Source organism: Ptychodera flava (genome assembly GCF_041260155.1).
Source record: "Ptychodera flava strain L36383 chromosome 3 unlocalized genomic scaffold, AS_Pfla_20210202 Scaffold_25__1_contigs__length_14229661_pilon, whole genome shotgun sequence".
Classification (NCBI taxonomy): domain Eukaryota; kingdom Metazoa; phylum Hemichordata; class Enteropneusta; family Ptychoderidae; genus Ptychodera; species Ptychodera flava.
Window position 1 is genome coordinate 3,925,843 of NW_027248279.1, and position 22,278 is coordinate 3,948,120.

Consider the following 22,278-nt stretch of genomic DNA (forward strand, 5'->3'; position numbering starts at 1 on the left):
AGTAGAGTACAGTACAGTACAGTACAGTACAGTACAGTACAGTACAGTACAGTACAGTACAGTGCTCAGCTGCATTAACATGCAGTAAAGGGCAGCACCTTTCGATGCAAACGGCAAGACACTACACTACACAACACTGAACTGCACTGCACTGCACTGCACTACACCGCACTGTACTGCACTGCAATACACTGCAATACACTTCACTGCACAGCACTACACTACACTAAAATAAACTTAACTACACTAAAGTGCACTAAACTACCCTACATTACACTACATTACATTCACTGCACTGCACCACACTACACGACACTAAAATAAACTTAACAACACTAAACTACACTAAACTACCCTACATTACCCTACATTACAGTTCATTACCCTACATTACATAATGCTACACCTCTTTATCCAAGCGATGCTTAAATGATTACATGTCCCCTGTCACTATAAACAACATTGCACAGCAATGCCAAGACTGACACTACTCTACTCTACCCTGCCCTACACTACACTTGTACACTACACTACACTACACTACACTACACTACACTACACTACACTACACTACACTACACTACACTACACTACACTACACTACACTACACTACACTACACTACACTACACTACACTACACTAGTACACTACACTACACTACACTACACTACACTACACTACACTACACTACACTACACTATGCTTTCCAATATGATGTAAGAATAATGTTATATCCCCATCAAATCTCTAGCCATCATGAGGTGTCTGTGAATGCAGCCATTCGTTAAAGAGCATAAGCATAAGTTGAAGCATCTCTTCCTGTAAAAGGTAATTGAATTACAGTGCTATCATAAAGACAAAGTTTGTAACAACAGATTAGTGTGTTGCAAAACACAATAAATTTTATAAGTCTTCAGTGCTTACATCTGAAGAGAGAGACAGAGAGACAGAGACAGAGAGAGACAGACAGAGAATGTCAGACAGAAATACTGTCTGTGAGAGCAAGACAAAAAAGTTTCATAACTGCAATATGATGATACTATCATTTCTACATTAACTTAAAATGTCAAGATTTGACAAATGGTTCTAATGATATCCTTTTTAAACGTAGATAGGCCTTTAAAGCAACTTACTGTCAAACTTGTTAAGTACTATGAGATGTCGACTGTCTTCGGACATCTCATTGGATAATGTATGAAATCATGGTCCATTTTTTAATTACGGTAACCCCTGTGATGGTTGTGAAGTATGTACCATACATCCAAGACTTTTACCTTTCCGTGTCCATTCACAACCATTTGATGACATGTCGTGCGTCACTTTATGATTTCAAGGTCTTTTACAAAAGAATCGATCAGTGGCCGACTTTCTGGCAATTGGTCCCAGCATGACAACATCATCGTAAAGCTGTAACAATCAATAGAACACATCTTTTAGTTGGATACAGATCTCTGTTTTTTAAATTTTATGTCCCACAAACAAATAAAATTTTATCATTTATCGCAGAGGTAATCCTTTGCTAAAAACCATTAATATCAGAGTTTAAGTGTTAATTATGAATGAATAGAGCTGAGTGATCGACCATACATTATGTTGTCAAAATGAAATAAATAAGACTTCGCAACAAAATCCGCTTGAAAAGTGTAGCTATACTGTCTAATTTAAATATTCAAGGTTGACGGGAAAAGTATTTAAATTTCTGGGAAAGTATTCATGCCATACGCAAAATGGACGTTACAACGTTTTGATCAGTCCCCTTTTGCAATCTATCGGCCCATTCCTAAGGATGATGGCATTTTGTCTGGTGCATTGTAATTAATGTACGCCGAATACTGTTACTCGTTGTACATACTCAAGATTCTTACATTGTCCCTCGACCCACAAACTTGTTATTCTTTCTGGGAAAACATTAAGCGTGAAAGTAAAAATTGTAACAATTGTAGTATTAAAAAAACTTAAAATCAACATCTCTTACATATTATTTGGACAATTGTTAGGACAGTCCAGTCTGTAGCCCTTCAAATGTTCTTCAATTAGCGCAGCTTCCGATATTTCTTCGTAGGGAACTCGTCCTGAAGTCGAGATGATAATGATGATGATGATAATAGACAGATAGACAGATGACAGAGAAAAACAAACATGCAGACGGGTTATGTATGAAGAATTGTAATTAGATAGGTAGACATACAGACAGATAAACATATACAGACAACGACATAGATAGATAGATAGATAGATAGATAGATAGATAGATAGATAGATAGATAGATAGATAGATAGATAGATAGATAGATATAGATAGATAGTGTTTATAAATTAGAAAAAGAAATCTTATATGCGGACCATTTGAACTGACTGGGAACATCACTTCATATTTACCAAATAAGTGAAATGTATGACAGCATAAATCCTGCCAAATTTTCAATGTTCTCAAAATTTTCAAACGATATCTTGTCAGGTTCATAGACGTTTGAGTATTTCACCTTCCTGATACCTAAATATTTCGAAAAGAAGTTTCTGCCACTGGTAACATATGTTACACATCATGACAAATAAAAATAATAACGAAATCAAAGGACAAAGTGTTAAAACACTTCAATTTCTTTTGAAACTCATCAGTGTTCGTAGCTGATTACTGTCAATTAAATTTTGATCTCAACACACTAGATTTTAGTCAATTAAATTTGTGCTGACGACATTGAGATCGGGTTATTCTGCTGACGAAGATTATAGTGCTGCTGCCGAAAATTTTGGTGACTAAAATTTATTGTGTTGAAAATCAAAAGATCAATTGACATTAATAACTTTAAATCGTATCACTCCTTCAAGAAATTATCACTAGCGATATGTAAGCAAGAGTCATTGAAAGATTCCTCACCGACCGTGAAAATTTCCCATAATAAGACGCCATAGGACCATACGTCACTGGCTAAACTGAATTGCTCGTTCATCAGCACCTCTGAGGCAGTCCAGCGGTGGTCTGATTTCCTCTGCGATAAGAAGTTATTTAAACGTAAAAATGGGGATGGGGGAACAATTTGAAGTTGACGAACAGAATTTATTCAATATCTTCAAATTTAGAATTACACCCACATAGAGCTTTTGACATCCAAGTATTGTTAGCGTAAATTCACGATTTCTTTATCGTTCCTTGCACTCGTTACTTGAAATGTTTAGTCAGTATGCTCACGTCATAAACAGATGAAAAATCCAAGACAGTTTTTGGACCTTATTGCTTTGCTACGTTACCTTCATTTCTGCATATTTGCCAGGGTCAGTGATATTTCTCGCATAGCCGAAATTTGATATCTTACACATCCAATCAGCGATGCCCTCTTCTTTGAAGACCAAGACATGTTTTGCAGACATACATCTGTGAAGAATCTAATTAAATGATTACATTCGTTGGCATTGTTTCATCGTCGAAATGAAAATATTATCACCTAAGTCACTCCAAAAATAACGGTAAATGAACGGGTTGAACAAAAAGAATCGTAATACTGAGGACTAATATGCTTTCATACAATTGGTTGACTGAAACTCTTTACCCTCATTGAATTATTTTAAAACAACCAATCATACAGAGTGTAGCGGTATATCTTAAGACTTCATAAGTTGCTGGAATTAATGACAATTTATCAAAGAGATTTGATTTTTCTAGCCACTACACATCGCTGTAGCATACTAATATTGAGAGCACACCATCTTTATAGGTCAGCGAATGATAGGCTGATAATATTTATTAACCTTCAACTTACATTTTGTTCAGCAAGATGTCTCATACCCTTGGCAACGTCGATTGCAAAGCTAAGGAACTGTTTGTGATGATCAGTCACTGACGTGATCCGTTTACGATTGAAGACCAAGAATGTCTTAAGATCACCGTAGTTGGCAAACTCCATTATCAGGTAGGTAGGATTGCCTGTTGATACGTGGACAGGTGCAATATATATATGAATCGTTATCAATAATAAGAATAATTACACATGTCAGCTCTCTATGATATTAAAACGCCCATACATTTGTTCACTGTCGTATCGAGATATCAAAATCATTGCATTACAGACGGGTAAATATAAACTTACAGATGCCCTACTTGAAAAACAACTCAATTTGAATGTCTTAATATGTTCCTGTTAACAGTCCATACTCTGCCATGCTGACTCCCCGCTTGCCTTCCTTCCTGTTTCTAATTTATTATTCGCCTTGCCATTTTCTTTTTCAGAACAAAGTCTGACCTTTTTGACAAGATTGCCTTACCTGGTTTTGTACATGTTGCAAGAAGCTGGACGACGTTTGAATTTTCAGGAATGGATTTCATCATCTCTATTTCTGACTTTAGATTGCTTTCTGAGTTCATATCCGTCATGTCTGCCGACAAAGAGTAAGTAGACAAATCAGAACTTGTTTGGCTGCTATTTTCTTAGAACTTTTGAAGCTATTTGCATCGTCTATCCAAATCTGATTAATTTATTATAGGAAACCATGATTTTCGTTTACTGATTAATAAATAACTTCACACTTCAAAACAATACCTCATTTATAAACTGCTTAATGCGCCATCACTTGTCCTTAGTGTTTGATACAGATTTGTCTTGTATCGTAGCAGATATGGACTTATTATCGACACTCTCTATTGACTTGTTAAAAGTCAGAAGAGTCAAAAATTGACATTTCACCTTTTGCTTTTTTGATGACGACTGATGTCACTCCATCTTTTCCAGCGATGAACCAAGCGTCAGCCTTGTGGACATCGTAGAACGTTCCAGAGTGTATAATCTTCTTCAGCCACGTTTGGTTGTTGTTCACTTCTAACGCGTGCTCACCACACTTCATGTAAGGGTCTTCAGGTACAAATTCTGGCCTCTCATTGCTTCTGTCGTGCAGTGAGAGTAATGTAGACCTTAAAACCACGGGAGGTTCATACTCTGTGACGTTACCAGTATTCGGCGGCTGCAGCAGTCGATAAAGAAAATAAGTAATCTAAACACCAGAAAAGCAAGTAACATGAAAAAGAAAGAAGTTATCTTTTCCTGTGTCGAATTCCTCCCATAGTTTCAAGGTTTTCTCCTTTAATTTACGTTTCCTGAACTATTCGCTCTCAAATGTATCTAAGACAATTTTGGGATAATAGTCGAAAAAATCACTCTTTTTGGGTTTTTTAAGGGGATCAAAGGAACTCGTGCAAACATGAAATAATCAGAGATATGGAAAAGGAATACTACAAATAGGAAACATGTGCCAGTGACCTTGTTGTAATTTGTATTCATTAGCTATTCAATTTAACAATTCGCCTCTGCTCCATCGTCTACGAAGAATCACTGTATGAATGTTTAAATGCGTTCACTGATTCTACCGTACTTAGCATTATAGTTATGATAAAGCGACAGACTTTGGTGACATTTTATCACTCCAAGGTAATCAGCAGAATAGAAAGCATCAATGTCGTATATAACGTGATCGGGGACCTTCCTATGAAGTGCGTTCGAGCTCGTTTTCTTGCAAAGAAATACTTATCTAAGTCAACGAAACAAACAAACAAACAAATGCAATGGAAACGCCAAGGCCAAATATATACAACCTGATAAGTCAGTGTGTGTATTGATTCAACATCGTCATAGTCGTGAGTTCCAACCATGGGTACTTCTTCGACGGGCACATTTTGTCTTTCTGCTCGAAATGAAATCAAATTAATACACTGAACCAGAGTGAATTCATGATAAAGGAAAACACTGTGTTAATAGTTAGATACTTCTATCTTCCAAGTAAATATTAAATGTTAGTACATTCATTCCTGGTATCTTTAAATAATAATGATAATATATAAATTACAAGCTATTAGTTTCTTTTGCTTCACTGATGAAATAATGTAAAGTAGATAAAAATTGATCAAAATGAGTGCAGTTGTTTATGTACCTGTGGGAACGACAGCCTTGATTTCTTCGTAATGGCTTTTACGTTTTAAAGCTGTGAGTGACGGAGAGACAAAGAGATAGATCGTGAGACATGGAGACAGACAGAGACAAAAACATGGCAGAAGGGCAGACACTTAGAAACAGAAAAATACAGAGATAAAAAGATGAGAAAATGAGGACCTAAGAAAATACAAACGGATTTGAAAAAGAAACGACGTTATCAAAAACGAAAAAATCCACAAGAAGGGAAGAAACCGAGGATAGGGGAGATACTAGAGAGAACAAAACACGGAATGACGCATAGACGAACACATTATATTGAATCAGATCAAAGAAAAGTTTTTTTTGCCAACGGTCAAATATTAGTGCTAAATATCTAGCATCGTCTATTTCATGTTTGATCCACATGAGTGGCATTGAGATGCCTAGGACACGAGAAAAGGAGACGAATCCATCGACACACTTTCCGACATGAAACAGAAAGATAAAATATTTTTGGTCACATGCACAAGCTAAGTTGTAATCCCCTGAAAAAGTACTGGATTTATCTACTAGCCGTTCTGGGTCACGCATCTATTTCATTTGTTTTGGTGCGTCGGACCGTTTTTGCGTTGATCTTCGATATGCTCGTCAATGTAAACAAAACGACATGGCGACCTAGATTTCTCCTGCTATCGGAATTTGTGTGTGATGTGAACATTTCGTAAGAATCAATTATAATCAAAATACATCCGCTTTGAAAATTTAGAGAGCTTGTGTTTTAGTTTTGCCACCAACGAGTTTCGTATTCGTATATCCAAACCCGACCGCCTAACCTTTCATGTTTTAGACGTACGTTTCCACAGCAGCAACAGAGGTAATGTGCTGCGTCTAGGCTGCAAGCTAAGCTTCAAAACCTTGTGTGGTGAAATCAATATTTTTAGAGACCGTCATAATGATAATCTGAACAATAAAAACACAAGAATGTAACGCCTATAAGCATATATTGCAAAAAAATTACGCGAATAATTCTAGGAAACAAGTTATGGCACTTGCGTTTGTATTTGTGTTTGCAGAATGGAAGGTCGATGTCTTATCGGACGCTTGATAATGTGCAACGCCGCCGTGTAAATCAATCAGGCAGAGCTACATAATGCACTTGGGATCGGTATCCATGAATTGGTTTATGTGCTGTAATCTGGCTTTGTACATATGAAGGTGTTCCTATATCATTTTGGATGATGAGGGGATCTTGCGTGTTATTGTTGTTCTCGACTCAAGGGACGTACATATTGCTCACATTGACGTGATTGACTTTAAGGAGTCGCTGTCAACTAAATATTTTTAGACTGGAGTGCTTTCAGAAACCAATCAACAGCATTACGGTTTTAGCATAAAGTGAGACCACGCCGCTAGATGTAAAGTTTAGGGGCATCCTACCAAAAAAGGGGAAGGTTCTGGACAAACGTAAATAGATAAACCTTTTCACAGCGATTGTCTGAAGCTTACAGATAATTAAACTGAGTGGGAAGACGACTTACTGTCTCTAACATATAAATCACTTATATGTTTCGATCAGATTACTGTGCCAACTTTGTTGTTTTCATTCCCTGAAACCTTTCGTCATGTGCTTTCGCCTGATTAAGAGTTACCAGGGCAATATTTGTCCCCTTTCTGTAGACTTGATACATATTTTGTTTCGGGTCTCTAAAACTCAGTTCAAAAAGTTTCACTTAAAGGAGGTGGTCGTCGAAACTGTGCATGTGCGACTTTCTTGTTTATAAACAATGTAGTTCATGCATGATATCTATATGCATCACTTCAACATAGCTGCAACTTATAAATTTTACGATATGCATGTTTCAACTTTCATCAATCGCCAACGTAACCCTAGATACAGTTTTGACATCGGTCGTAGGGGTCCCTGGCAACCTTTGAGCAGAGTTCCGACGACCATCTCCCTTTGAGCATTTCGAAGTAGAGATAGTTCAACGACGTCAGTTGGTGAAATTCACGATAATAGATAGCCTGTCTAACAAACGAATCAACCTATATATATTTTATGTTGGCAATTAAAGGCACTGTTCGCGGTCCCTGGGATTGCCTTTGTTCTAGTCTGTAAGAGGATTATGGAGGTGTGATAGTCTTTTGTTTTCTATTGAAATTGTAATCTGGTGGGTAAAATTAGTGATGAGACAATCTGGTGCCAACACATGCCTTTAAGGAATACGTAAGGTAAAATTATTTAAAAAATGAAACATTTGACAGCATGGTATTTACTTTGTCTGATAAACAGTGCCACTGTTACCACGATTACAAGTATCACTGGCAAAATAACTGCAACTGCTACAATACGTGTGATGGCGGGGCTAGCAGTACTACTTGGACTGGTCATGACGGTAGACGTCATTGAAGCTGAAAAGGTTACGAAGAGAAAACCTTATCAGATGAACGGATAATGTTGATTTCGTATGGGAATAAGGGCAAAAGCAAGCTGTATATAGGTGTTCGTCAACAATACCAGTGATGAACATTCGATCTTTAGTAGCTTAAAATTAACCATTTAAACATGAACAAACATCTGTTGAAACGCTACCAGTTTATTAAATACTTACTCTGCTCGTAATTGCGGGATAAAATTTTGACTGTTTTAGTATTCGTAGAACTAAATTTTCAACAGATGTTACGAAAAGACAATGCAACGTTTCGTAGCTTACCTATGAATAGATTTCTGAATTCTCGTGTTCTTTTAAAATTATTCAATACAGTGCAGTGAAGTTAGTTATCTCTGAAAATGTGTCTGAGATAAGGAATTTGCGTCTAAATTTGGGAGAATAAAACTTACTCAATCTTTTACTCTGTATATAATTAACTCAACCTACCCGACGTTAGCACATCATATTGCTCACTACTACTACTTCCCAATTGGTTGAAGCTGATGACTCGAACACTGTAAGTCGTATATGGTTCTAAATCGTATACTGTACACCACGAATCGTTGGTATGTATAGTCCACTGTTCGTTTCCACCTGGAGTTTTCCAGTACTCTATCATGAAGCTCTGCTCTTGGCCTCCGTCGAAACCTGGCGTCCAGCTAACTAAGATGGCGTGTTCACTGACGTTGAAATGAACATTTGCTACAGGATCTGGTTTGGCTGTAATGACAAGATAAATCCATATAGACTCTGTTATTGTTTGAAAGTGAAGTCATCTTATCTGATAGAGTTCTTCGTATAGTTGCGAAAAAAAAGGTGACCCTGCTCAAAAAGCATGCGTGAAATTTCATTACCCTTTAAAATGCTTGCGCAAAAATTGCGACCCACCTGCAATTTCTATCCAATCCCTCTGAGAGGGGATTTCAAAATTATAGCAAGTCAGAAGGGGAGATTTGAACACATTGTGAGTTTGTTGGAAGAATCATTGGAAAAAATCCGAGAACATTTTTGGATTCTATCGCCCCCTTTCCCTCCAGAGGTGTTTGTGAATATAACTTTACTCAAGCAATGTGGGTGGGGGCATGAACTTTTTGTCATCTTAAAAGGGGGATATCAATTTGTGGTTCACTTATTTTGACTGATGCCCGCGAAGAATATGCCAGTTAGGTTACCCGTTAAGTGTCATATACACTATACCAATGAAGGTTGCATTCAGATTACTTATAGTTTGAGAACAAGAAAACAACAGACAGTATTTTGGTCAGAGAGCGGAGCCGAAACTGCATCCATCTTGAAAGTTTATTTTTAACAAACATGTCTCTGTAGAACTGCGAGAACGAGGTAAACTAAAATGCTAAAATTCAAAAAGCTCCAAGGGAATACCACAATATAAAATCAAAGAAAATGTGTATTAATAGTATAAAACTAACACTAATTAAGGAGTTAAGGATGAGTAGTTAGTGTCATTTCACTGCTAACCGAAACTCTGCCATTAAAGAAGATGGCAACAGAAATAATATCAGAATTGTTCGGTTAATAAACATTTACTGCTACATTCAACATAAATGAAACTAATGAGAAAAAATCTTAAGTAGCGTTCCTACATTGTAGATTTATGAAGATTAATATACTCTGTTTATCAAAGCCAAACAGTTTCGTAGTCATACCTATATTTATTTTGAAAACAAATAACGGCGACTCGAGATGTACGTGTATGATTCATTTGTATATTGTAACAGTGTATTCCACAGCCTAGAACCTATATCTCAAAATACGATGAGTTACTCGCCATAACGAAACTTTCAGTCCTGTTTTTAGTGGACAAATGTGATAAGGGTTCATATATTAGAGTCTTTTGTTTACATGTGCTGCACATGCTTCTAAAGATGGAACGACCGGTATAATAAAAACACGTGGAGACGTTTTCACGGAACTCAAAAGACTGCCGAACCAAAATATTGGTCGCCTATTCTAATGAAGTGAAAAAATTTCACAAGATGATGTTGTAATTCTCATATAACACAGCGTTTCTAAGACTTACATTTTACATGTAGGGTTACGTTGAATGCAAGGGTACCCTTTTCATTACTTGATATACACACATAGACTCCATAGTCTCTGCTAGGGTCAGTGTTGTTGATATATAATTGGCTGACGCGAGTCGAGTCATTGAGGTTGACCTCCTTTATGAACTTGTGAGGCTCATGTTTAATGATGCCACCATTAAACCTAAACCACTGAATTGACGAGGCAGGGTAACTATCAATCTCACACGTCAGAGTGGCAATTTCACCTTGGCCAATAGCAATATGACTGTTCTCGATTTTGTTCAATGCAAACGGTGGATCTGAAACGATAACGTTAGTGTCACATAATTACATGATACCCTAATTACATGTACACGTACTTTCGCAGTGCCTGTCCTTTCAATATAATCACAATCGACTTAAATTAACCGGAGAAATAACAATATACTCAATGTAGACACTTGCTGCACAACGTTACCAGCGATTCGCACCAAACTATCGCCCAGTCGCCAAAAATACACTTTTGGAAAAGTCATTTTTGCCATGTGTTCATCATGTAGCCATTGTTTATATGTCGACCATCTTGATTTTGTCTGCATGTCTTAGTCTTAGCTAATATGACAGACATTGGTTTTCTTTTATTTCTGTACTTTTTATAATCACACTATATGACTATTGTGAAGTCAGCTCTGTTCAACTTACACGTCACCATAACTTGAATTAAACTGTTTCCAGTTCCATTGTTTCCAAGTTCAGGACAAAGTCGATTCACGGCGATGCAATTGTAAATCCCATTTTCTGTTCTCTGAATCTTATTTATAACCAGTCTACGTCCAGGTACTGAGCTTCCGTCGGGACGAATCCATGTAACCGAAGATGGCGGATTGGAATCTACCAAACAGTCTAAAGTCAGGTCGTTTCCTTCGTCTACCTGAATTTCCGATCCGTTATATGTAGAAACCTCAGGTTCATCTGTAGCAATCCGGAAAGTGTTGTAAAGTTACGCTGATATATATGCTATCAGTACGGCATATCAGAATGCAAGATGCATGACTTTCAAGAACGACGTAGTTTCTGCCAATAATGTCTTCTAATGTAAATTGTTAACGTTTAACACGAAAGCAACAAATAATTGAAGCAATAAGCCAAATGCGCAGACTTGTTTCCAGTTAAGGTTGTTTTCATAGTTGGAGGTCTAGTGTATTAGGACAAGAAATACAATCAATAATGCTATATCTGTGGAGTCAAATGCTGCATGCGACCGAATTACAGATACTGTAATGTTGCCTGTTGCATTGAGCCAATTTGATGTATATTCTAGAGAGAAAAAGTAAACGTACTATTTTAATAGGTTGTTACAAAAATACTGTAAAGGTTGCACTCAAAAATTGACGCAGCGTATCGCCAAACACAAAGCCCAGGTGCACGAGGTCCAAATTTACGTGCATTCATTGCAATATTTTAGTAAAAGACGTATATTATTACATAGAGCGCAAGTATCGAACGCCATCTTGAGCTATACGTACAGATAGCGAGATATTGGCAATCGTACAACGGGTACCTCGAAACTGTTCAACAGTGAATGCGCAGAGGCAGCCACAGATGTAATACACCTAGGGACACCCGGAAACGGTTAATGTTACCGACTGGAGGTGAAAATTCTATTGTTCCAGAGATGGATAATACTGTCGGGAATGAGACTTGGAACTTACATTGAATATCCACAACAAAGTCAATTTTGACCTCATTGACTTGCCCGTTGAAGAATGTGTTCCTGGCAGTACAGCTGAATATAATTGGACTTGTGATGTTATGTCCGATATTTTCAACTACCAAACGATCTGAGACATTATCTTTTCCATAAACCTTCCAAGTTATGTCAACGCTCGGACGTCCTTCTGTATAAGGACAAGTTAAGTTAAGGGTATCACCTCTCCTCGCGCAAAGAGAAATACTTTTCCTTCCTGTAGTTGGTGGGTCTAAAGAAAGGAAGGAAAAAAAAACTATAGATAAAAGCAGGGAGAAGCAATAAATACAAACCGATTAAAGTACATAGAAAAACAGTAACTGATAATGAAAATATAACGTTATCGCATCATGTTTGTCGGGAGCAACAAGTCTGCCGATATCAAAACATTCTAATAGGAAGTAGGTGCACTATCACACGTATTACTCTGATTTTATTTTGACAACATCTATATTTTTTGATAATTTGAAGATTTCCCTCTCTCCTCTGGATGCCTTGACAATACTTTCTCTCACAGGTTTATCCAGTCCCCTAAATGATAACTATTTGATAATTTTCGCCACAAATAAACTTTGACGCACCAAATGTTTATTTCTATTTGCATGGCGTTTCTTTTTCTCGTGGCACATGCCTGCAAATAACCGTTTCGACAGAGATTATTCAAAGCTGAAAAAATTGATAAAATTTTCCTGCCTGCTGGTGATGATAAACTGTTTATCCTCTCTTTGATGTCTACCGATACGATAAAACATTGTCCCTGCCTTACATGAAACCGGTTGCGAGCATGTGTTTACGTAGATAGTTCCTTTGGTTTTCCCCGAATCAGTGTCAACTAATGTATGTCATCATTTCTTTGCAAAGGGAAATGTCTGTTTAATTTCCTTATCGAAGATAGCGAAACTGAAGGTTTGAACTTTTGTAGAAACGTTTACATCAAAGTCATCAATATGCAAGAAGTGGTTTTATTGGCACGGTGGCCTGAAAACAAACACAGGTCAGTTTTTAGGATGTAACAGATAGCTGACCTACTTTAATACTTTAGGAGGCTTTCAACATGTTTCATGACGTTATCCTACATTACACCCGGAGGTATCACAGGACCATTCAAAGTTTCAGAACGATGTGGCCCCTTCATCTCAGAAAATCATGTTTTAATTTAAGCAATATTTCTTCTGTTAACTATGAAAATGCAAAGTTCAATTCTTGCCTGATTTTCAGAACTGATTTCAGTAGATTTTTATTCTTTGCAAATTAGCGTTTGATTTTATTTACTCTGTGTGAGGCCTTTACCCTTACATACAAACAAAAATGCAGGAACATTTTTCTCAAATTCCTGGCCACTAGGAGTGCGGGGTCGACGGTAAGGGAAAAATCGAGACAAATCTCTCAAATCGTCCCACATTGTATATATGCGTATATGCGAAAGCGGTATATTATTACTCGAGGTCTGATTGGATAATGAACGGCCTTTCGCTCTGTGTGCAAAATATTATCCGATGGAGCAATGAGTAGCACACGGACCGGAACTACAAAGTAAGTAGGTCATAATGCAGTGGCAGACGACAGCGCTGCCACGATTTTGGATAACATTATCCTTCGTCGGTGACAGAATTCTCAAAAACACTATTCAAACAGTACTTGAAAGAAGCAGAAGAACATTGCGAAATCGTCAATATTCCGCCCGAAAGTCTAACGTGTGACCTGAGATAAATTTAGGACTATAGTTAGTAACGCAAAATAATTTTGGTCACAAAATTGGAAACTCACTGACACAGTTGAAATAATCATTCAATATTTCTAGTGTAAATTGAACATGTTTTGTGGTCATGAGATAAAACGAATCTCACAGACCAAGGACCTGGGCTCAGATTTCTCACAATCAATTGGGATATTTTGTCCCACATTGGCCTGCGAATCTTGATTTCGAAATACAATATGCTCCAAAAATATTTTCTCGTCTTTGAAAGGCAACATAAATCTAACAGGTCTAAAGGTTGTTTGTTTATTTGGATGTATGGATTACTAATATATCATTTTGTGATTCCATGAGTAGAAAAAACTGTGAACCCGTGCAATGAATAAATATTAACTTAATCTTGTATACACCAGACATAATTAGCACAGGTAATACTTATCTCCTACCTGGCCACTGTTACATATTGAACAAAAATCTTTCGTTGTCACTTTTCTCTCCCATCTTCATTGTTTAATAAATATTGATTAGCTAGATAGTCAAAAACGCAACATTTCAACTCTAAAGATCTTTCTCCATATAACATAAAATATTGTTCAAAATCATCTGTACTTTAAATCTACGTGACTTGTCCAATTAGTTGAGGTTGTGTCAGCCATATCGTTTGCATACTAATGTTACAAGAAGACACATTTACCAGCAGAGGCAAATGACATTGCAATTGTTCATCTTGAAGAGCTCAACATGGTATATTTCTTCTGGTTTCCTCACACTTGAACTTTCAGTAGATTGGAAATACGTTACTTGGTAATTGAATTTAGTTGAATATTGTGAATTAGTATTTTGATATCTTAATTCACCCTAGTAAAAGATACTATGTCGACAGCTTTCAGTCGTAATTGCAGTAGTTTGAGGCGTGTCTATTTAAACATAAAACGAAACGTATGAAGTCATTTTGGACTCGTGCAAAGTCGCGGAAATCATAAATTTCATCTACTTAAATTGACATTATTTTACAATCCAAGACAGAAAGAACATAATGATTTCGCCAAGATTAAAAAAATGTCTTGGCGAAGTTTCATTCTCCACTTCATGACAACATCAAACCTTCATTATTGTGGAAGCAGACAGATAATCATAATGTAGGTACCGCTTATCTGTTTCCCATCTCGTTTTAAAGTGCCATTTCAGTTTTGATACCTAACTTCCATTTGTCGTTTTAAACATTCAACAATCAATTTGATTCAGGAGACTTGTAAACATGCTTCATACTATCTTAAATTGCATGCATAGGTATCGCAAAAAACTATACTTGTCAAAGTTTCAGAACTTCATAGACAGCTGTATCTAAATAGATTAAAACTTGATGTTGTGTTTTACTCAATGATTCTTCTGTAAACTGTACAAACCAACAGAGACAACTGTTTGCCGGATTTTCTACGTGCTTTCGTGGTAAAATGCTCTCTTTTTCAAAATCTCTTAACTGATTTCAGTCAACCGGGGATTTTCAACTTGGCAGAAATTGCCTTTTGATAAAATGAAATAACTTTATCGAGAACTTACATTGCACATGGAATACTATATCTTCATCACACGTCCAAAGGTAATCTACTGTGCTGTGATTCAACCGACAATTGAATCGTGCTCCATCGTCTATGGCTTTGACTATTTTCGAGAACTTAAGGGGATTCAATGATATCTTATCCGTATCCTTTCCATTTCTTGTCCACACTAAGTTTCCAAATTCCACGGCACGACTTCCAATTCTACATTGAAGTTCCACCGTGCTGCCGATGATAACCTCTCCATTTGGACCAACACCAGACACCTTTACACAGTGAGGATCATCATCTGAAAATACATAACAATATAACACTTAGTCAATCATCATTCTTGACAAAGTATGACTAGGGAAACTAAGAGAAGGGCGAAGAGGACGGAACTATCACGAGGCGAAAATGGAATATGGCAGTGCAGACGGCCTCTATTATTACTTTTTATCAAACGAGGACACTATCAAAAGGTTAATAGATATGTTGTCCCATGAAGAACAGTTGATTACCTAGGTTAGGATGTGTAAGAGGAAAAAATAACCAGTCGATACTTTGCATGTCATTTTTTAAAACATAAAATGTAAATGCGCCATCTCCTGCCATTTCCAATCAGTCCTAGTTATTGAAATATCAAAATATATTGAAAATAACTCAAAAAAGCGTCATTAATGATCACACAACGCCTTGGACGACCTTAGCTGAGGGCGAATGCTTGTCATGTTTCACATTGTATATTACGTGCAGGATACAAATATCGATGTCCTCACCTAACACTGTTAACTTAGCGAATCTCGTTTGATCATTTCTCGTTCGAGGTGATCGACAAATCCACGTCCCTTCATCTTCAATTCTGACAGATTTAAAGTGTAGATTGACTTCACCATTAGTTTGTATACCAGTAACAATACAACATTCATTGTAAGATGTACCGTTGTCGGTGATAAGTGTTTCATTAAAGCTGTTCGGTTTCTCCTTGTAGTACCATTCAGGCAAGTATATGTTATTCCCGTCTGTCGTCACAGCGCAGTATAGTGTGACTGATTCGCCTGCTCTCGCGGTCGTGTTTGTTGGTACCGTTTTCCAAGTGACTTCGCCAAAGACTACAACGAATATCAAAAGAAAGCTATCATAAGGAAATTGACCAATCGACGTTTGTTGTTTTGACATGTTATATCCTTAGCCAGCCCTGTGCATTGAGTACACAGACAGCCCTGTGCATTGAGTTCACAGACAGCCCTGTGCATTGAGTACACAGACAGCCCTGTGCACTGAGTAGGCCTACACGGACGGCCCTGTGCATCATGAGTACACGGGCAGCTCTGTGCATTAAGTAGACGGACAGAAACCATTAGGAGATACGATTACTGCTTTAACAAAGTTGTGAAATAGGAGGATATGGTGCTTCAACGGATTCTCCACTGTTGCGAAAGACAATTATAAAAGTGAAAGTTTCATGAAGTACGGAAAATGTGTAATTGGCAAATGAGAATGTTAGTTAACAAATAGCCAAAATCGAAATATGAACATTACAAGAATTTAATTTGTATTGCAGATTCTGGCTACATTCTAGGCATAGCTAGTTTACCAACTTGAGCATTGCGTATTTCGCAACGGAAAAGTTTTTCCTCAGCTCCGATTACACTTGTCCCAGTAGTTTTCAGAGTCAATTCCTTCCTTTCAAATGGCTTGTCCAAAACCACAACTCTGAAAGTTCCACGATCGACATCTGCTCTTTTTCTTTTACACACTCTAGACCTACGTCCATCACCTAAAGTAATGCCCTCGCGCATGGCGTATACTGTGCAGCCTATTGTAATCCAGAATGGCAAAATTTAAGTATTTGCGACCCAAGTTCACAAAACGTGTACTGTTTGTAACCATTGACTTAGTAGAGTATATGTTTGTATAAAAATTGGTAAATACACGTGGAAAAGCTGTGATGATAGTTGGCTTTGACACTCGACTATCTTAATTTATGTATATCTTATTCACATCATACTTGAGCGTTGATGTAACTAAGAAGTTATGGTTAAAGTAAGAGATTATTATTCTTTGCCTCCTCATGTATCTAGGTGACGGCAATTGAGTAAGTGCCTTGCTGGTGAGGGCACGACTGAAAATTGCGGTCAAGATCATGTGGTCCTTAACAAGAAAACCATGCTTTGTTACTACACTCTGTTAAGGGGACGCTGCACCCAACACAGTATATTTTGCTCAAAAATCACTCTTTTGCAAATATTTATTCTATTTTAATCAATTTGTTAACCAAAGATTAAAATATTGGTTTGGTTCACCTTGTAGTTTGTCAAGCATTCTAAAGTTACGTGATAAAGAAATGCTAATTTATGCCAATGTATGCAAATCACCCGATTTTTTGGCTTCTGTTTCCTCCCGATTTCGAAATTTCCAAAGAATTTAACTTCACTCTGGCTGGGTCAAATTGTCTGACATTTTCACATTTTGTTCTTTAAATGCTATATAGCAAAACAACTGTTTTGTTTGACAATAAAGTTATTACATTTCCAATAAGAGGCATTTTAATTATGGTAGTGATGATTTTAAACAATTGTTTTGAGTGTCAGTCTTTAAACCCTTGCCATTTTAGAATGAGGATAGATAATGCCGAATAAAATAGTCTTTTTTTTCTAAATATACTCTTTTTTCAAGTGAAATATGACATTTCAGAAAAACGTCGTTTTTTATCATTAATACCAAAATTGAGGTTTTTTACCCAAAATATACACCCACTTCACCTTTTGACTTAACTACTGCAACAATACTAAACTTTAGAGTCTCTGCTTTTGGAAATATATAGTGTGAGGGGGTTCCCTTGCCATCTTTGATGAGAAATATTGCTTTGAAAAAATGTGTTGGCAACATGCAGCTCCATCTTAAGTAACTTTTAGCATCGGAGTACTTCAATATTTACTCACCTTGTTGGGACGCGTTGGTTACGATAAACAATACAAGCCATGAAGGCATTTTGGAGATCTTACTGGGACACTGTCTGTGCATCGACTTCATCTTGTTGTCTGATATCTTTTTGTTTCAATTCCATCATGTGATTTGACTCTTATTCCTGTTTGTCTATTGCCAAACTGTGTCGGGTTCATTAAAGTTAGTTCCCGTGGTACATATTTAATGGTTGTTTTATCAAAAACGAAACTATTTGACACATTTACATAAACATAGAGTCTTTAAATATTTTAAAAGGCACGACTCAGCCACTGAGTATCCGATGTGACAAGTAAAAGTAATAAACAGATTTAATTTATTTTCTCTGTTGTATAGTACACGCTCTTATAGACTCAATATATTAAACTGATGGAAAAAGCAGTTCTCGGCCATAAAGTAAACATTGCTCTCATCATGGTAGTGCATTCAAATGCCAAAATAAAATGGTAGTGCAGGTCTGGATATCAGCACGTTTGAGGGCGCTGCATATCTACCATCCCTCTAGAGGGCACGCGGCATACCTAAGTTTGAAAGGTTAATTTCTTTGATTTCACTCGCCTAACGCTAACCTTTGGATTCCTTCAACCATCACATCTTCTATGCAGGAAGATCCTGCTTAGTGAAAATGAGACAAGAATCGGTGCCGTGTGGCAAGTGCTCGTTACGTCACTGTCGCGAAGACCAGCTGTATCTCACAGTACAATAAATTACCCACAATTCTCTTTGATTTGTATCCTTGAAGGTTACTTTTCTAATAACTTTCTCAGTTCTGTATGCAAGCAATATGTGCAACATCAGAATAATTGATAAATAATATCAAGTAAAAGTATGTTTAGAAATTTCAGTGAAAGTTTCCAAATAACCGTTAAACAACCATGGAAGTCATGTTCTGTAGGTAACAATGCCATACTTTTTAGGCAGCAAGTTATGACGAACTGAAGGGGTCATTCTCTGAAAAATCTTAGAATGCAAATTTCTTTTGTCATTTCCATTGGAAAAAATCAATATACTTTTGTTTCAAAAAATCAGGTGCAACTAGTCTCCCTACTTTCCATCACATTATTCTGTATGGCTGAAGACACAATCAGTGGAAAATTTTACAAAAATGTTCTCTCCTCTCTCAATCTTGCATAATTTTCTAAATAATTTTAAATGAGAATTGAGAAGAATGGTGTCCTTAAAAGTGCGTTTTCAGAATTTTTACAACTAGTCGATGAATTTGTCTACACATGGGAGACCTGGTAGACTTCTCTGGGGAATCTCCGAGGATACAAATCATAATGAATTATGGGAAATCTACAGTACTGTGATATCTTGGCAACAGAAGAATATGATTCTAAATCAATATACATAATCATGAAAAAAATGGTTGAACTATGAAAGACATGATTAGAGTCAAAGTAAGCAAGAGTCTAGAATATTTTGAATGTTTTTCCCGTTGCATCAACCTGTTGCTTCATTGGCTGCCTTCGGCTGATGTATTGTCAACAAAGATTAATCTGGTGCATTGTTGATGAGCTGAATTAATTTCCACCCGGACATGTAACGATTGTCAACAGTGTACCTCACTCGTATAGATAGGATGTGCTTCGGAATACTCTTGAAGGAATACACTGGAAAAAATACTCACACAATTGCCAAAGTTACTGGAGCCACGGCTGCAATACTATTTTCACCAGAGCTACTCTTTGGTACTTTGAACACCGTAAGAAGAAAACGTGTCGCAAGCACGTTCGCAAGAGTAAATTTACCTTCCAAGAATAGACCGCTCTTTATGAAGCCAAACTTTCTTTTTGATATCCGATGAACAAAGAGCCCTTGATTGTCATTTGTCGGAGGAAACTGTCGTTCGCTAGGTTGTGACCCGAACCACTTCCCTACTGATACACTGTAGAGTGACTTACTTGGTAGTAATGTGTGCAACAAGAGGACGTCCTCCTTTAATCTCCTGAAAAACACATTCTTTGTAAAAACATTGTAAAACATCTGCTAAAACCATGCTTTTTGAAATGATTACACATATATTCTCTACTAGCAATATGAATGTTTGAGATTGACGGAAAATGAACATTCCTCTTACATAGGCCTATAGAGATCAGTTTTCGCTCAAATAATATTTTGTTTTCTCTGGGAGACCAGCAGCCACATAGACGTATTGATAAAAAAGGAAATTAATCCGTCGATGTGAATCCTGACCAAGCCAGTACATATTGATCATAATATTATTATCTGATTGATTATTTGCGAACATTACGCCCAACTCTGCTGGCTACCCGTGACCGTTGGGAGAGATACAGCAAATTTTTCTTGCCGCAATATTACGACCAGTTTCTCACTGATTATAATCGAAGACCGACTGAAACATAACAGTCTCACGATTTCTGAAGGTTAAAGACCTTCTGTGTCTTTTTGAGGAAAAATTCGATCGATTTTTCTCGAGTTGAGAAAAGGGTAAGCTTATATCTCGCCGTGTGTGGATTTTTGTTGCCGTACGAACTATGGAAACGTAAAAATTTACCGCGAAAAAATATTCTATTTGATAAAATTATAGTATCGACAAGCCCCAGTGAAGTGAACTGTGTGTGTTCAATCCACGATTTTGAAGAATGACTGCAAAGTAACCTATACAGGCATTGCTGACGTTTGATTGATGTTCAAGCACTGCAAGACTCTTTTAATGGCCCAAGTTCACGGTAATGCAACATGAGTCCACTCGTTACACACCAGCCTCCCTTTGACAGAGAGTTTATTTTGAAATTGCAAGTAATGCAAATCGAAGATACCACTCTAAAAACAGAATTTACCTAAAGAAATCAGTAATCCCTGCTGTGTAATGTCTATGCAGGCCGCAGTCCATAGCACTGCGAACGTTAGAAGGTGTCTATTGTTTTGAATTGAAAACGAGGCTATTTGACACCCGAAGCTCACAGACTGCAAGCAAAGTAGGCGCACCTTCATACCAGGGATCAGAAAAATAACGTGCCATCTCAGGCCAGTAGAGAATTAAAACCCCAAGGAAACAGACTTATAGTGACCTAACTCCTCAGATTTTTGGAAATACGACAAGTAATTTCAAATAATTTGGCGCTCTTTTCGATTTCATCCTTAAAAAATATTTGGAAAAATAAGTAGCACTGGTATCATAATGTAAATAATGTAAAAGCATGTACCATTTTTCAGTTTTCATATTCTCAGAACAGATAAAAGAACCGCACACGTTACTTGTTCCTCATTCAAATACACTTTCCTACTGTCTAATCTGTCTTATCTTCAATATTGTTTTACGAGTTATCATACAGTGAGTGGTGTCTTTGATAAGGCGTTAGAGAGAAGTGTACGTGACAGTGGTTCGCATTGATTTTGAACACAGACTAGTGAAAGGTAGTCTTATAACACCGTATCGGACAATAGTGATCAGGATCTGCTGGCCTAGAGGGTTCAGGCTATTGTAGTCACTGACGGTACGGTGTGCAAGGGTCGTTCATTCATGGCCGGTAGTAAGATAGTGACGATGTCTTTCTTGCCATGTCGACAGATGAAGCTACATTTTCTAATAATTTCGACTACTTTGTTTGGTGAGTACTTTTTCTTATTCCCATTATAAGACAGTTTTCATTACGATCGTCATCTTGATTCTATTTACCACATAGCTAGGACTGGGGTTTTAATTCTCTACTGGCCTGAGATGGCATGTTCCTTTTCTAATGCCTTTTCTAATGCCTGGTATCAAGTTCCTGAAGAAACAAAGAAAGAGAACTGCAAAATCATATCAACGATTTAGAACAACAAATAGATGAAACCCTCGATGAAAATGTTTTAGTCGATTATGAAAGAACTAAACAAGAGTTAGAAAAAATTACTTTAGAAAAAGTTCATGGATCGGCCATAAGATCAAGAATTAGATGGTATCAATATGGTGAAAAGAGTAGTAAATATTTTTCTAAATCTTGAAAAACGAAATTATGAAAAGAAA

At 37.0% G+C, this 22,278-nt stretch overlaps 1 protein-coding gene across 1 annotated transcript; it reads right to left on the bottom strand.

Moving 5' to 3' along the window:
- Positions 1–2,817: 2,817 nt before the first annotated feature.
- On the bottom strand, positions 2,818–17,140 carry LOC139125201 (fibroblast growth factor receptor 3-like). The gene is made up of 12 exons (XM_070691303.1): positions 16,936–17,140; positions 16,280–16,450; positions 15,361–15,648; positions 10,372–10,677; positions 8,778–9,050; positions 8,176–8,310; positions 5,918–5,968; positions 5,583–5,671; positions 4,681–4,954; positions 4,262–4,372; positions 3,760–3,923; positions 2,818–2,991 (listed from the first exon to the last, which is right to left on the bottom strand). Exons 1-12 carry the CDS (start codon positions 17,138–17,140, stop codon positions 2,818–2,820), a joined length of 2,241 nt encoding a protein of 746 aa, XP_070547404.1.
- Positions 17,141–22,278: the final 5,138 nt, after the last annotated feature.

Coding starts and splice junctions, on each gene's coding strand:
- LOC139125201 (XM_070691303.1), bottom strand. CDS start 17,140: ATGCGCGAGGGCATTACTTTAGGTGATGGACGTAGGTCTAGAGTGTGT. Junction 5,672..5,917: donor CAAGGCTGTCGTTCCCACAG/GTACATAAACAA, acceptor CATTTCGAGCAG/AAAGACAAAATGTGCCCGTC. Junction 4,373..4,680: donor CGTCATCAAAAAAGCAAAAG/GTGAAATGTCAA, acceptor CTTTGTCGGCAG/ACATGACGGATATGAACTCA.